The following is a 14175-nucleotide window of genomic DNA, read 5'->3' as shown; positions in this document are numbered from 1 at the left end:
ATAAAGTTCTTAATTTCGATTTATTTAAAGAGTTGAGGAAGGAGAACAGTGTATGAAATTAAGTGGTGGCCTGCCAAGAGATGGTTGTGCCAATCAAAATAAGTTCAAAAATAAATTTATTATCACAGTTTGTTTATTTACTTATTGAGATACGGAGCAGAAAAGCCCCTTCCGTCCCTTCGAGCCGCGAGATCCCTATTTAATACTAGCCCAATCACAGGGCAATCTCCTAACCGGTACGTCTTTGGAATATGAGAGGAAACCGGTGCACCTCGCGCGAGGGGCGTACAAACGTCTTCAGACGGCGGTATTCCGTATTCAACTCGGAGTTCCGAGCCCCGCACCGTGGCGCCCTGCGTTTCCATGACAGCGGACTGAACTGGGTAAAGATAAACAGTTAGCTTTGTGATTCTTCTTACTAAGACTATTGATTTTTTATTCTACATTAGTAAATTTAATTAATCTGCATGCATTGCAAAAGAAAATGGATTAACATTTTAAGTCAAAACAGAGAGATTGGGGCAAGCAGCAGGAAAGAACAGCGAAAATGCAAGTAAAGACTGGGGTTGCCTAGGTGACAGCAATGCTGAACGTCATCTACCTCGGGCAGCGAATGCTCATTACACACTACGGCAGAGTCGCCAAATAAATTGGCGCTCGTTTGCCAGTAACGCTGGTAACAGGAACGTGAATGAGGGCAGAATCAAAGGACTATCTGGGACAGGAAGATACAGGACACGCCAGTTTCTGGAAATCTGGAGTGCAGCAGTAGAACTAGCAGGATGGGTCAGGATGTTACCGTGTAGTGAAGAAAAATGAGGAGACATTACAAGTGGTGAGGCAATCCCAGCCAACGCTGTCCTCTCCTTGCCAATTTAGCTCTCTGTCCTGCTTCGGCAGCTCTGAGATGGGGCTCACTTATTGCTGGAAGGTTGTGAGACCAAGTTCCAATGTCACCGACGAACAAGGCTGACGGTGCCAGCACCAGTACTGGAGCAGAGTCAGAGGTGTTGTCTTTTAGGGGAGACGTTAAACCAAGACCAGGTGTCCTGCCCAAAGGCTGTAGATGTTCAAAGCTTTCTCACACGAGGCAATTGCTGCTCAGGGGTTTGATTTTAAAAACATGACATCATTAACAAAAGTTAATGGTTTTTGGGAGAGATGAGGCAATAGCCGGTGAGTTGTCATTAATCACCCACGACTTACAATAAGTGAGTCACAAACTGCTCCAGGTGCACTGGGGCTTTGTAAATGCAAATTCTTTTGGAGCCCTGATGGATAATGCCAGCATAAAAGGTCAACTGTTTATCTTTCTACATGTATGCTGCTCCATCTGTGTGTGTGTGTGTGTGTGTTGCACTCTGGATTTCTACCATCTGCAGAATATCTTGTGTTTTTTTTAATTTTGGAGCAGGTTGTTTGAGGAAATGAGAGGGTAGACACCAGGCAGAGAATAGATCACATCTTGCTTTATTGCAGGAGTGTAATGAACACCAAGGATTCATCTGGCCTCCAGAAGTCACACAACTCAGACAATGGCACCCCCTGTAGGTGGTAATTTTCAAGAGCAAGGCTCCAACAGGATGCATCACACCTTTAAAACGAGCTTCAGGCCAGCGGCTTTCTGTCCAGAGGGAGAGATCCCACTGGCTTCAGTTAGTGGTCTGCCTCGTCCATCCAATGCCCTGGCCAGTTGTTGGCACATCTTCAGCAGGAAGCGGGCCTTCTGTGGTATTGGTGGGTCAAGGCAGTGCAGTACAGCCACTTATCAGTGTTGCTCAGTTGTGATGACCCTGCTCACCCCATTCTACCCCAGAGGAACTGAGTGCAAATATACCAATGGTCATTTCAGCATCCTCTCATGCCCCAGCTGACATTGCACTCAAATCTTCCCTCCCTAATGGACAGCAACATTACTGTCTTTGTCCTAACCAGCCAATGGGTTCATCTGAAACCTAGCCTGTTATTCACCCCTTACTGTCCCAAGGCTTCAGCTCCCACCTGCAGGGTCTGATCTTTCAACACCAGTTCATTCAACGGAATGAAGCCCTCTCTATTGGGAACTGGAGGTTTAAAGCAAATTTGAGGGAGGATGAATAACTCACAAATAGCCATTTGGCCCATTGAGCCTATGAAGGCATTTCCAATTAATTCTACCCCATCCCTCCCCTGTAAATGAAAGCACAGAGTAAAGGGAAATCATTCACACCTGGAGGTCTCAGTACTACCAATCCTATTCCCCTTGTGGCCTCCGTCGGTCATGGTCGACCATGGATACTGCGCCTCTGGTAGTCACAGAGAGTGGCTTCTCCAGGGCGCAAGCCAGGACAGAGTTGATATGGAGATGTTTGTTGCTCATGCAGTGGGACCCCCTTCTCCATGCTGATGACAGGTCCAAAGGAACAATGGAAGTCGATACAATTTGGTGCCAGCAGCATCGCAGGAGTTGCCGTGTCAGTGCTGGGTACAACAGTCAGCCGCCTTCGGGACTCCGACTCCGGATTTTTCCTCGGGGTTTACTCCCAAAACCTTTCCCGTGAGCGGGTATAGCCGAAAGGCTGCGGAGGTTTGAAATCAGAGTTTACCTCTCCTAGATGAGCTACCATCTGTGGTTAATAAGCCCCATCTGCCTGGAGCAACTGGTTTTAAGGCGCCAGTGGCCCGCCTTTGCCCCTTCTCCTGTCAGTGAGAAAAGCTCCGCCGGGCATAAGAACTATGCCATGCGTGAAGGCCAGGAGTTGGACTTGGTTGTCAGAGGCTGTTTGATTCCCCTCATCTTCTACCATAACTTCAGTCAATTCCCATTTGAAGATCCTGACAACTACTCTGCACATACTTGATCTGAAATCTCCACATGATCCCACCTCAAACCTCCTCTCAGCCTCTGCTCCAAGGCAAATAATCCCATCTTTCACCATACTAACATTGGAGCAGAAATTCCCCCACCTTGGTGATCTTTTCTGAAATCTGAGACTTGGACTGCTTTCTGCACTATGGTGCCCAGCTGTGGTCTGCTTACTACCCAAACCCCTTTGAAAATCTCAGCCCTTTCAGGACACGCATTTCAAATTCCTACAACACATCTCCACATTTTCTTCCTTTCTCATTTACGCTAAATCCAGCACCTGCATTCAGCAACTCTTCTGCAGCTGAAAACATTTCCTACTTAAACTCTGAAAAATGTCCATGAGATTATGAACCTCTGATCAAAGAACAACTCCAACTTCCCAACCAAACCACTTCCGTGACGTCCACCATAGTTGCCTCCTTCCTGCATGAGGAGCCCACATATAACCACACTACAGCTGATGGTGAAATATGACCGAGGCCTCCAGGTGTAAGGGAAGTGGTAATTGGGATGGAGCAGTCAGCTCTTGAAGGAAGAGGGTAGGGAGAGGGGGGCCTGGGAATGAAGGTGAATGGCCATTTGTGGGGAGGAGGAAGGAGGCACTGGTTGCGGGGCAGCATTTTGGGGAAAGAGAGGAAAGGGAAACTCTCAGAGTGGCAGGCAATGAATCGTAGCTATTTCGGAGAAAGACAGAGAGAGGGTGAGTGGGAGAGGGAGGTGAGGGGCAGAGAAAGAGGGTTGGGGAGGGGGAAAGAGGGTGGGGAAGAGTAAGTATGGGGGAGAGATGGCAGGTGAGGGGGAGAAAGCAAGTGTGAGTGCGAGAGGGGGCGTGTGGGGGGGTCAGAGAGGGAGTATGAGGGGGCACAGTGTGGAGAAAAGAGTATTTGCAGAAAGAGAAATAGGGAACGGTGGGATGTGGGGTCTCTCGTGTTGATGAGTGAGGAGGGAGGGGAGGAGAAGGCTGTTGGGGTGGTGGAGGAGAGGGCTCCCGGAGTAGGAGTTGAGCGAGATGGCAGGGATATGCGGAGGGAGGGGAATGGGGTTTGAGTGGATGAACACAGGCTGGCTGTGCAGAGTTGGGGAGAGTCTCTTGGGACAGGAATAGAGAGAGCAGCAGGGGCACTGGCTGGTGGTACGGGGCTAAAGGGCTCTTAGGGCAGGGGTGGAAGAATAGCATTCCCAGGTGATCAGCGAAGGTGGATACGCCGGTGACCCAGCAGGTTAGAGGCGCTCTTGAAGCCCTTCCCGCACTGCGGGCAGCGGTAAGGCCGCTCGGCCGAGTGCGTACGCCGGTGTACAGCGAGCGCCGAGGACTGCCGGAAGGCCTTGCCGCAGAGCGGACAGGCATAGGGCCGCTCGCCGGTGTGCGTGCGCTGGTGCTTAACCAGGGTGGAACGCTGGCGGAAGCCAGCCGCGCACACCGGGCAGCGGTAGGGCCGCTCTGCGGTGTGCGTGCGCTCATGCACGGCCAAGTTGTGCGCCAGTCGGAAGGCGCGGGCGCAGACGGAGCAGCGATAGGGCTCGGTGCCCGAGTGCAGCGCCCGGTGCTTGGACAGTGAGGAGTACTGTTTGAAGGCCTTGCCGCACTCGGCGCAGCGGTGGGGCCAGGGCCCGGCGTGCCGGCGCTGGTGCGACTCCAGGAAGCGGGCCAGCTTAAAGGCGCGGCCGCACTCACCGCACTCGTACACAGGCCCGCTGGTGCCCGGGTCTTCCCCCTCCCCCGCCACTATGCCCCTGCAGTCCCGGCGCTGGTGTTCCTCCAGTTGGCGGCAGTCGAAGAAGGCCTGGCCGCAGGCGCTGCACTTGCACAGCTTCTGTCCGGCATGGGAGCGCAGGTGGCGTGTGAGCAGAACGGAGGTGGGCAGCTGCAGGCCGCACAGGCCACAGGGCGGGGGTGGCGGAGGGGGGCGTGCATGCGTGCGCCGGTGCGCAGCCAGGTGGTGAGGGTGCAGGAAGCGGCGGGCACAGCGCTCGCACTCAAAGCGGCGCTCGGTGCCGTGGATGCGCCGGTGCTTGGCCAGATTGGAGGAGCTCTTGAAAGCCTTGGCGCAGTGCGGGCAGTGGTAGGGCCGCTCGGCGGTGTGGATACGCCCATGGGCCCGCATGGCGGAGGGACGGGAGAACCGGCGGCCACATACCGGGCACGGGAACGGCCCCCCATCACCATGCGCCCGGCCGTGCTGCTGAAGGTCACTGTGCTGGCGGAACGAGAGGCCGCACTTGAGGCAGCAGTACGGGCCTGGCTCTGAACCGGGCGGCGCTGACTCCCGAGTTGGGTCCGGGTCACATTCCAGCGCAGCCTGGGGTTCGCCGAGAGTACGGTCCAGCTGGCAGGAGTCCAGGGAGTCCGGTTTACACTCCGACAGGGCAGTATCAGACATCTGTCTGTCTGTACCTCCTGCAAAAAGTCACAGAAACAACTATTAGTTGAAACTGTCTCTGGCCCCATGTTGGAGCCATCTGAACCACCACATAATTTTACTGTTAACTAGTGAAACTCAATAAATATTGTAAGGACTTTGGGTTGATGGTAGAAGCTTAAGCAATGCTCGTTTATCCTGCTGATTTTGGGACATTTAATTTCCCTTCAGCATAATGCAGTCTGCTCTTTTCTTAACTGATACATTTCCAGGGATGAGCAACAGAGGCATTGACGAAACCCGTCAACAGGAAAAATGTTGCAACATGTTCACAGCCAGGCTGCCAAACAGTCCGAGCCCAGAACATCAGGGCAGTATCCCTGACCCTCACAGCCAGGCTGTCAAACAGTCCGAGCCCAGAACATCAGGGCAGTATCCCTGACCCTCACAGCCAGGCTGTCAAACAGTCCGAGCCCAGAACATCAGGGCAGTATCCTCGACCCTCACAGCCAGGCTGTCAAACAGTCCGAGCCCAGAACATCAGGGCAGTATCCCTGACCCTCACAGCCAGGCTGTCAAACAGTCCGAGCCCAGAACATCAGGGCAGTATCCTTGACCCTCACAGCCAGGCTGTCAAACAGTCCGAGCCCAGAACATCAGGGCAGTATCCTTGACCCTCACAGCCAGGCTGTCAAACAGTCCGAGCCCAGAACATCAGGGCAGTATCCCTGACCCTCACAGCCAGGCTGTCAAACAGTCCGAGCCCAGAACATCAGGGCAGTATCCTCAACACAGCCATCTTCAAGCTGCTTCGCCAACAAACCTTCCATCACAGAGTCACTAGTGACTGTACAATGTTCTGCTCTAGTCAAAACTGCCAAGAAGATAAAGAAGCCCATGTCTAGTGAGTAACTAAATGGTTTTAAGTTCTTCCTTTCCCTATATTCCACCTTTCCTGGGTGTTAGCATCTCAGAAAATCTTCCCTGGTGCCAACATATTGATGCAGTCATGAACAAAACATGCCAGCGGCTCTACTTCATTAAGAGTTTGATGAGTCACAAACTCTTAAGCAAGAGTCTGCAGATGGATGGTAGAGTCCATTCTGGTTGGTCACATCACTGCCTGGTGGGGAGGCTCCAATGCACAGGATTGAAAGTGGCTGCAGAGAGTTGCAGACACAGCCAGCTCCATCACAGGCACAACCACCCCCTTCCCACCATCAACGACATCTTCAAGAGGCGAATCCTCAGGAGGGCAGCATCCATCATTAAGGACTTTCATCACCCAGCGCATTCCCTCTTCTCATAACTACCACTGGGGAGGAAGCACAGGAGCCTGAAGAGACACTCAACTAAATGAAATGTTTGCAGAACAGAGGAATTAGGGGTTACAAAGACAAGGCAGCTAGGTGGAGCCAAGTCGATGGCCATCTCGGCCATGATCTTATTGAATGGCAGAACAGGCTCGACAGGTCAAATAGCTGTCTCCTGCTCCGATTTCTTATTAATGAATAATATTTTAGAAACTGCTTCCTCCCCTCTGCTATCCGATTTCTGAACGGTCCACTACATGAACACGACTTTTTTTTCTAACATAGTAATATTTTTATGTCTTGCACTGTACTGCTGCCACAAAACAACACATTTCACCACATATGACAGTGATAATAAACCTGAATCTAAAATATTCATCCTTCCCATAAAGCAGTGAGTGGTCAGAGTGCTCTAAAAGTCACCTAATCAAACACTCATACAGCCAGACACCTATAAGTCCCAACCAATGAAGATCTACCTCCATCAAATCTCCACTCATTCTCCTACACTCTGGAGGAAAACGTCCTATTCAACCTTCCCACATAACTCAGATCCTCATGTCCCATCATCCTTGTAAATTTTCTCTGTACTCTTTCAATCTTTTTGATATCTTTCCTATAGGCAGATGACCGGAACACCACACACTAGTCCAAATTTGGCCTCACCAGTCATATACAATGTCAACATAAAATTAGAACTCCTGTACTCAATACTCTTGATTTATAAAGGCCAATATACCAAGAGTTCTTTAAGACCCTATTTACAACTTTCAAGGAATTATGGATCTGTGTTCTCAGATCCATCTGTTCTATCACATTCCTCAGTGTCCCACCATTCACTGTGTTGTCCTACCGCGGTTTGTCCTCCCAAAGTGCAAAACCTCTTGCATGCACTTACCTACATTAAATTCTATCACTGATGATTAGGAAATAAAGAGGAAGGTTTCACGTCCTGTTAATGTGTACACTGGATCTCTCTGTCTCATCCAGAATTCTTCCCATTCCTAATCTCTTAACTATTTGTTAGATCTGAAGATTATGTTGTCCAAAGGTTCTTTGGAAGTCAAGAAAGAGGCTAAAATCTCATGATTACAGCTGATTTATTAGATGTTCATCAGACAGGGTCAGCCTGTACCAGCAAACAAGGCAGGGAGAGAAGTAACAAAGGAACCTGAGCACGTTCTCCCTTTAATGCTGCAGACTTCATTAGATACAGAACCTGTGAAAAGGCACTGAGTCACATTTCAGCTAAGCAAAGAAATTAGAAATGAATAAAGCCAAATATGCTACAAGTTACTAAATGTTTACAAACAGGTGATTATAAAACATGTACAAGCTTAAAGAAAGATAAAACTAAAAGGAAAAACACAATAGAAACAATCTGCACCCAAACCCAATAGCACTTTATTTATTCTCCCTACTGTACTGGTGCTTGGCTCCAGCATTTAGCATTTACAAGCTGCATTGCAGTCACTCCACCCCCCTCCCCCCCACAACCCCCCCAGCAATGCTCACATCACCTCGTGAACCCAGACCCAGGAAAACAATCAGCAAGGACAGGGGCAACAAATGTTCACAACAAACATTAGCTGCAACCACCCCTCCAATCATTCACCATCCTGGTTTACTTCCATTTGTTGCTGGGCCCAAAACCTAGATTGCTGTCACTCACAACACCATGGGAGCAGCTTTGCCAAAGGGACTGCACAAGTTCAAGAAAATTATTTAGGCAGGGGTTCGTGAACCTGTAGAATTAATTGTTACAAATTACTGTGGAAGAAATTGCCAAGTATAGTCACTTCCAAGGAGCCACGGACTTGGATCCCAAGACTGTTCAGCATCCTGCCATTAACAGTGTACTGTCATTCAGCATTTGACCTCTAAAGGTGCAACCCTTCACAGCTGGACAGGTTACACTCCACCTGCCGTTTCTACTTCCATATCTGCAACTGAACTATCCTTCGCCCGTTTTCTACACTATCGACAACACCAAGCTTCATGTTGTCTGCAAGCTTACTAACCTACTCCTTTGTGCATTCATCCAAGTCATCTCCATATATAGAAGTTGCAAAGATCTCAGAACGGATCTCTGCAGAACACCACTAGTTACAAACCTCCAGCAAGATTAAGACCTCCCATCAACCACTACCCTCTGTCTTCCATTGGCAAGCCAGTTCTGAATCCAAACGGCCATTGATCCCATGTATCTTCATCTTCTGGACAAGCCTCCGTGATGGACTTTGTCAAGCACCTAGCTAACATCCACGTAGACAACATCAACAGTTTCTCTTAACCTTTGTGCAAGCTCCTGGCTAATGCCATCTAAAGTAGCCTTGGATTCCAGAGGATGGTATGGATATCTGGTGTGGTGGTTCAATATCATCAGAAGTAAACCCAGTACAACAGATATCCCTGCATATGTTCATCTGGCTTCCAAGAAAACTATGACAACAGAGGGCACTCATCCTACTTGGGAGGGCTTAAACTAGTTCAATAGGGTAATGGGAACAGAGCAGCAGGTCAGAAAGTGGAGCGACTGAGAGGAAGGCAGGTGTCATTCCCAGGACGAACAGGCAGGAACAAGGTAATAGACACAGTAGACCAGATGGGTTGCAGTGTATGTATTTTAGTGCTATTTATATTAAGGTTAAGGGTGACGAGCATGAATCAGTACGTGAAACTGTGCTGTTGCCTTGAGAAACTTGATTGAGAGGGGCAGGAATGGATGCTAAATGTTCCAGAGTTTCAGTATTTTAGAGGAGGTGGTAAAGGGGAGTGGGGGGATAATGAAAATGTCTAATATTATGCATTTAAGGTGAGAGAAAGACATGTAGGTAATTTTTTTCTATACAGTTGGGCACTTAGTTACTAATTGAATTAGTTCAACACAACATTGTGGGCCTAAGGGACTGTTCCTATACTATATCGTTCTATTACCTAGCCCCGCAAGTCCATCACTCCTACAAAGCATGTCAATTACACATCAAAAGAGCATCAGATCTTTGGCCAGAGATTCTTGAGGTGGGTGGGGGGGAACAGGTGAAGGGGAACGGGAGTTCTGCTTCCCCATACTCTTCATGATTGAGGGTTGCCCAACACCCTCTGCTGGGCACATCTACAGTTCCAAACCCTAGATCTATCTGATCAAATCTTTCAAATACCCAGAGTCCAGCTGCCTCCAAAAGCCCCATCAGATCACCGCCCTAGTCCTTGTAAGCCCTTCTCAGGATTTAACCCTTTCAAATCCTTTTTTTTTAAATGAGGAAGTGTTCATTGTCTTGGGGCAAATTGGGGTAGAGAAATCCTCAGGGCCTGACAAGGTGTTCCCTCGGACATTGTGGAAGGCTGATGCAGAAACTGCAGGGGCCCTAGCAGAGATATTTAAAACATCATTAGCCACAGGTGAGGTACCGAGGATTGGAGGATAGCTAATGGAGTTAGGTTGTTTAAGAAAGGCTCTAAGAATAAGCCAAGAAGTTATAAGCCGGTGAACCTGACCTCAGTAATGAGAAAGTTATTTGAAGGTAATCTAAGGAACCGGATATACAAGTATTTGGAGACAGGAACTGATTAGGGATGGTGAATGTGACTATGGTCTATTTTAGAGTTTTTCAAGGAAGTTATCAGGAAAGTTGATGAAGACAAGGCAGTGGATTTTATCTACATGGACTTTAACAAGGCCTTTGATAAGGTCCACATGAGAGGTTGGTTGAGAAGATTCAGTCGCTTGGCATTCAAGATAAGGTAGTAAATTGGATTAGACATTGGCTTTGCAGAAGCCAGAGAGTGGTTGTAGACAGTTGCTTCTCTGATTGGAGGCCTCTGACTAGTTAACAGGGTCCACAGGGACCGGTTCTGGGTCCATTGTTGTTTGGCATCTCTATCAACGATCTGGATGATTATGTGATAAACTAGATCAGCAAATCTGTATATGACACCAAGGTTGGGGGTGTAGTAGACAGTGAAGACTATCAAAGTTTACTGCAGGATCTGGAGAAACTGGAAAAATAGGCTAAAAAATGGCAGATGGAAATTAATGCAGACAAGTGTGAGGTGTTGCACTTTGGGAGGGCCAACCAGGGTAGGTCTTACACAGTGAGCAGTAGGGCACTGAGGAATGGAATAGAACAGAGATATCTGGGAAGACAGATCCATAATGTCCATATATGGACTTCAGTAAGGCCTTTGACAAGGTTCCGCATGGAAGGTTAGTTAGGAAGGTTCAATCGTTAGGTATTAATATTGGATTCAACAGTGGCTGAATGGGAGATGCCAGAGAGTAGTGGTGGATAACTGTTTGTCAGGTTGGAGGCCGGTGACTAGTGGTGTGCCTCAGGGATCTGTACAGGGTCCAATGTTGTTTGTAATATACATTAATGATTTGGATGATGGGGTGGTAAATTGAATTACTAAGTATGCAGATGATACTAAGGTAGGTGGCGTTGTGGATAATGAAGTAGGTTTTCAAAGTTTGCAGAGAGATTTAGGCCAGTTAGAAGAATGGGCTGAGCGATGGCAGATGGAGTTTAATGCTGATAAGTGTGAGGTGCTACATTTTGGTAGGAAAAATCCAAATAGGACATACATGGTAAATGGTAGGGCATTGAAGAATGCAGTAGAACAAAGTGATCTAGGAATAATGGTGCATAGTTCCCTGAAGGTGGAATCTCATGTGGAGAGGGTGGTAAAGAAAGCTTTTGGTATGTTGGCCTTTATAAATCAGAGCATTGAGTATAGGAGTTGGGATGTAATGTTAAAATTGTACAAGGCATTGGTAAGGCCAAATTTGGAGTACTGTGTACAGTTCTGGTCACTGAATTAGAGGAAAGATGTCAACAAAATAGAGAGAGTACAGAGAACATTTACTAGAATGTTACCTGGGTTTCAGCACCTAAGTTACAGGGAAAGATTGAACAAGTTAGGTCTTTATTCTTTGGAGCGTAGAAGGTTGAGCGGGGACTTGATGAAGGTATTTAAAATTATGAGGGGGATAGAAAGTGTTGATGTGGATAGGCTTTTTCCATTGAGAGTAGGGGGGATTCAAACAAGAGGACATGAGTTGAGACAGGGGGCAAAAGTTTAAGGGTAACATGAGGGCGAATTTCTTTACTCAGAGAGTGGTAGCTGTGTGGAATGAGCTTCCAGTAGAAGTGGTAGAGGCAGGTTCAGTATTGTCATTTAAAGTAAAATTGGATAGGTATATGGACAGGAAAGGAATGGAGGGGTAAGGGCTGAGTGCGGGACAGTGGGACTAGGTGAGAGTAAGCTTTCAGCACGGACTAGAAGCCGAGATGGCCTGTTTCCGTGCTGCAATTGTTATATGGTTATATAATTCCTTGAAAGTGGCATAGATAGGTCATAAAGAAAGCTCTTGGTGCATTGGCCTTCATAATCCAATACACTGAACACAAGAGGTGGGATGTTACGTTGAAATTGTATAAGACCTTGGTGAGACCTAATTTGAAGTATTGTGTGCAGTTTTGGACACCTACCTACAGAAAAGATGTAAACAAGGTTGAAAGAGTTGAGAGAAAATTTACAAGGATGTTGCTGGGACTTGCGGACCTGAGTTATGACTAGGCTAGGGCTTTATACACAAGGACAAAGAAGACTGAGGGGAGATTTCACAGAGGCATTTAAATTATGAGAGGTATAGATAGGCAAACAGGCTTTTCCCACTGAGGTTGGGTGAGATTACAAGTAGATGTGATGGGTTGAGAGTGAAGGTGAAATGCTAAAGGGGAGGATGAGGTGGAACTTCTTAACTCAGAGGGTGATGGGAGTGTGGAATGAGCAGCCAGCGGGTTTGATCTCAACATTTAAGAGAAATTTGGACAGGTACATAGATAGGAGGGGTATGGAGGCTATGGTCTAGCTGCAGGTTGATGGGTCTGAGCAAGGACTAGATGGGCCAAAGGGCCTGTTTCTGTGCTGTGCTCTGGCTCTGCGACTCAATAATCTTAGTTTCTACACATTACCATTGCTCAGGAAGCAGTCCTGTGGTGGGATCTGGACAAGGCCTTGTATAACACTGGATGATCAGCAGCAGCAAGCATTCCATGGCGACCTTCCCTGCCCACCCTCCCAATAACCATGATTACTGTGCACGTGGTGACCCTAGTGCGCACGCGCACAGCACATGCAGGAGTGTGCGAGTGGCAAAACAAACTCAGATGGAAAAGGAATAGTAAGTTCAGTCACTCCCTCTTAACCTCTAGAATTCATTTCTCCAAAGCTTTAGTGAAACACCTTCAAGCACCTCACAGGACATCCACCTGCAGATGGAAATACAATTAGATGGCATTTGAGCTGTGGCCAGCCACACAGTCAAGGGTGTAGAGACAGTAGAGCAGAGGGCTACGTACACATCCTTGAGGTGTGCCAGAGTTGATTATCAGCAAGGTGCAGATGTAATTTCCAATCTGCACAGACTGGGGTCTTCTGGTGAGGAAGTCAAGGATCCAGGTACAGAGGCCCAGCTTTTGCAGGTGTTTGATTGGATCTGTAGGAATGAGCTGTAGTCAATAAGCAACAGCTCGACATGTATTACTAGTGTTGTCAGGGTGATCCGAGGCTGCATGAAGACCCAATGAGATCACACCCGCTGTAGATCTATTGTTGGACAGGCAAATTGCAGTGGATCCAGGTCCTTGCTGAGACCGGAGTTAATTCTGGCCATGACCAACCTCTCAAAGCACTTATTCACAGTAGATAAGGGTGCTACTGGACGACAGTCATTAAAGCAGCTTACTCTGCTCTTCTTGGGCACTGGTATGACTGTTGCCCTCTTGAAGCAGGAGCGAACAGCCGACTGCAACAATGAGAGATTGAAATGTCTTTGAATAACCCCGCCAGTTGGTACCCCATCAGGGCCTGTCGCCTTGCGAGGGTTCACACTCTTGAAAGACAATCAGATGCCAGTTGAGGGAAGTGGACTACAGCCACGGCACCGGGGAATGACCCAGTCCACCCGCCAGCCGGCTGGATCCCCGAGATCCCCCTGGCCGCGAGGAGTCCGACGCATTCCGCCCGGTGCCCTCTCCCTATATGCTCCCCGTCCAGTACGGCTGGGGATGAATCCCACCTACATGGCCGGGCAGACCCCCGGCTCCCCACTCTTGTGGTAGGGCCTGCGTTCCCCTACCACTCCCTCCGGTCATCTCCACATCAGCTCCAGCTGCCTCCGCCGCCGGGATGGTGGCGATCCAGAAACCCACATCCTCCCCACGGTACCAAGCCTTTCTCCCCCAGTCCCTGCTCAATCCCCGCTACCTGCCCCTACTCCAGCCCCGGACCCACCGACACCACCCTCCCCCCGCCCGGTCACGCCCACATCAGCTCCCACAGACTGTCGTCTGGGTGCCGATCCCAATCCCTGCCCTGCCCTACCACACCACACCCCATCCCCGTCCCTCCACTCCCAGCTCCGCGTTCCTGCCCCCGGTCACCTCCGCATCGGCTCCCGCCGCCTCTCCGTCGCCCCGAGGCTTCCACCCACACTGCACCGCAATCCCCTGCCTTCCCAACATGCTCAATGCCCCATCTCGCCGCTGAAACGGAGCACTTTCCAGCGCGCTTGGCCCGCTGGGTAACAGAACCCATCATTACAGGCAACTAAGAAACCCTCTTCCACGGTACTAAAACATGTCCCATA

At 49.0% G+C, this 14175-nt stretch overlaps 1 protein-coding gene across 1 annotated transcript; it reads right to left on the bottom strand.

Annotated features, from left to right (window-relative positions):
* Positions 1-1453: 1453 nt before the first annotated feature.
* On the bottom strand, positions 1454-14056 carry LOC140735827 (uncharacterized). The gene is made up of 2 exons (XM_073061336.1): positions 13970-14056; positions 1454-5246 (listed from the first exon to the last, which is right to left on the bottom strand). Exon 2 carries the CDS (start codon positions 5227-5229, stop codon positions 4036-4038), a length of 1194 nt encoding a protein of 397 aa, XP_072917437.1. The 5' UTR covers positions 5230-5246; positions 13970-14056; the 3' UTR covers positions 1454-4035.
* Positions 14057-14175: the final 119 nt, after the last annotated feature.

This window comes from Hemitrygon akajei, chromosome 11 (assembly GCF_048418815.1).
Source record: "Hemitrygon akajei chromosome 11, sHemAka1.3, whole genome shotgun sequence".
NCBI lineage: Eukaryota > Metazoa > Chordata > Chondrichthyes > Myliobatiformes > Dasyatidae > Hemitrygon > Hemitrygon akajei.
The sequence above is the reverse complement of the archived record's forward strand: the minus strand, read 5'-3'. Positions and strand labels throughout refer to the sequence as shown.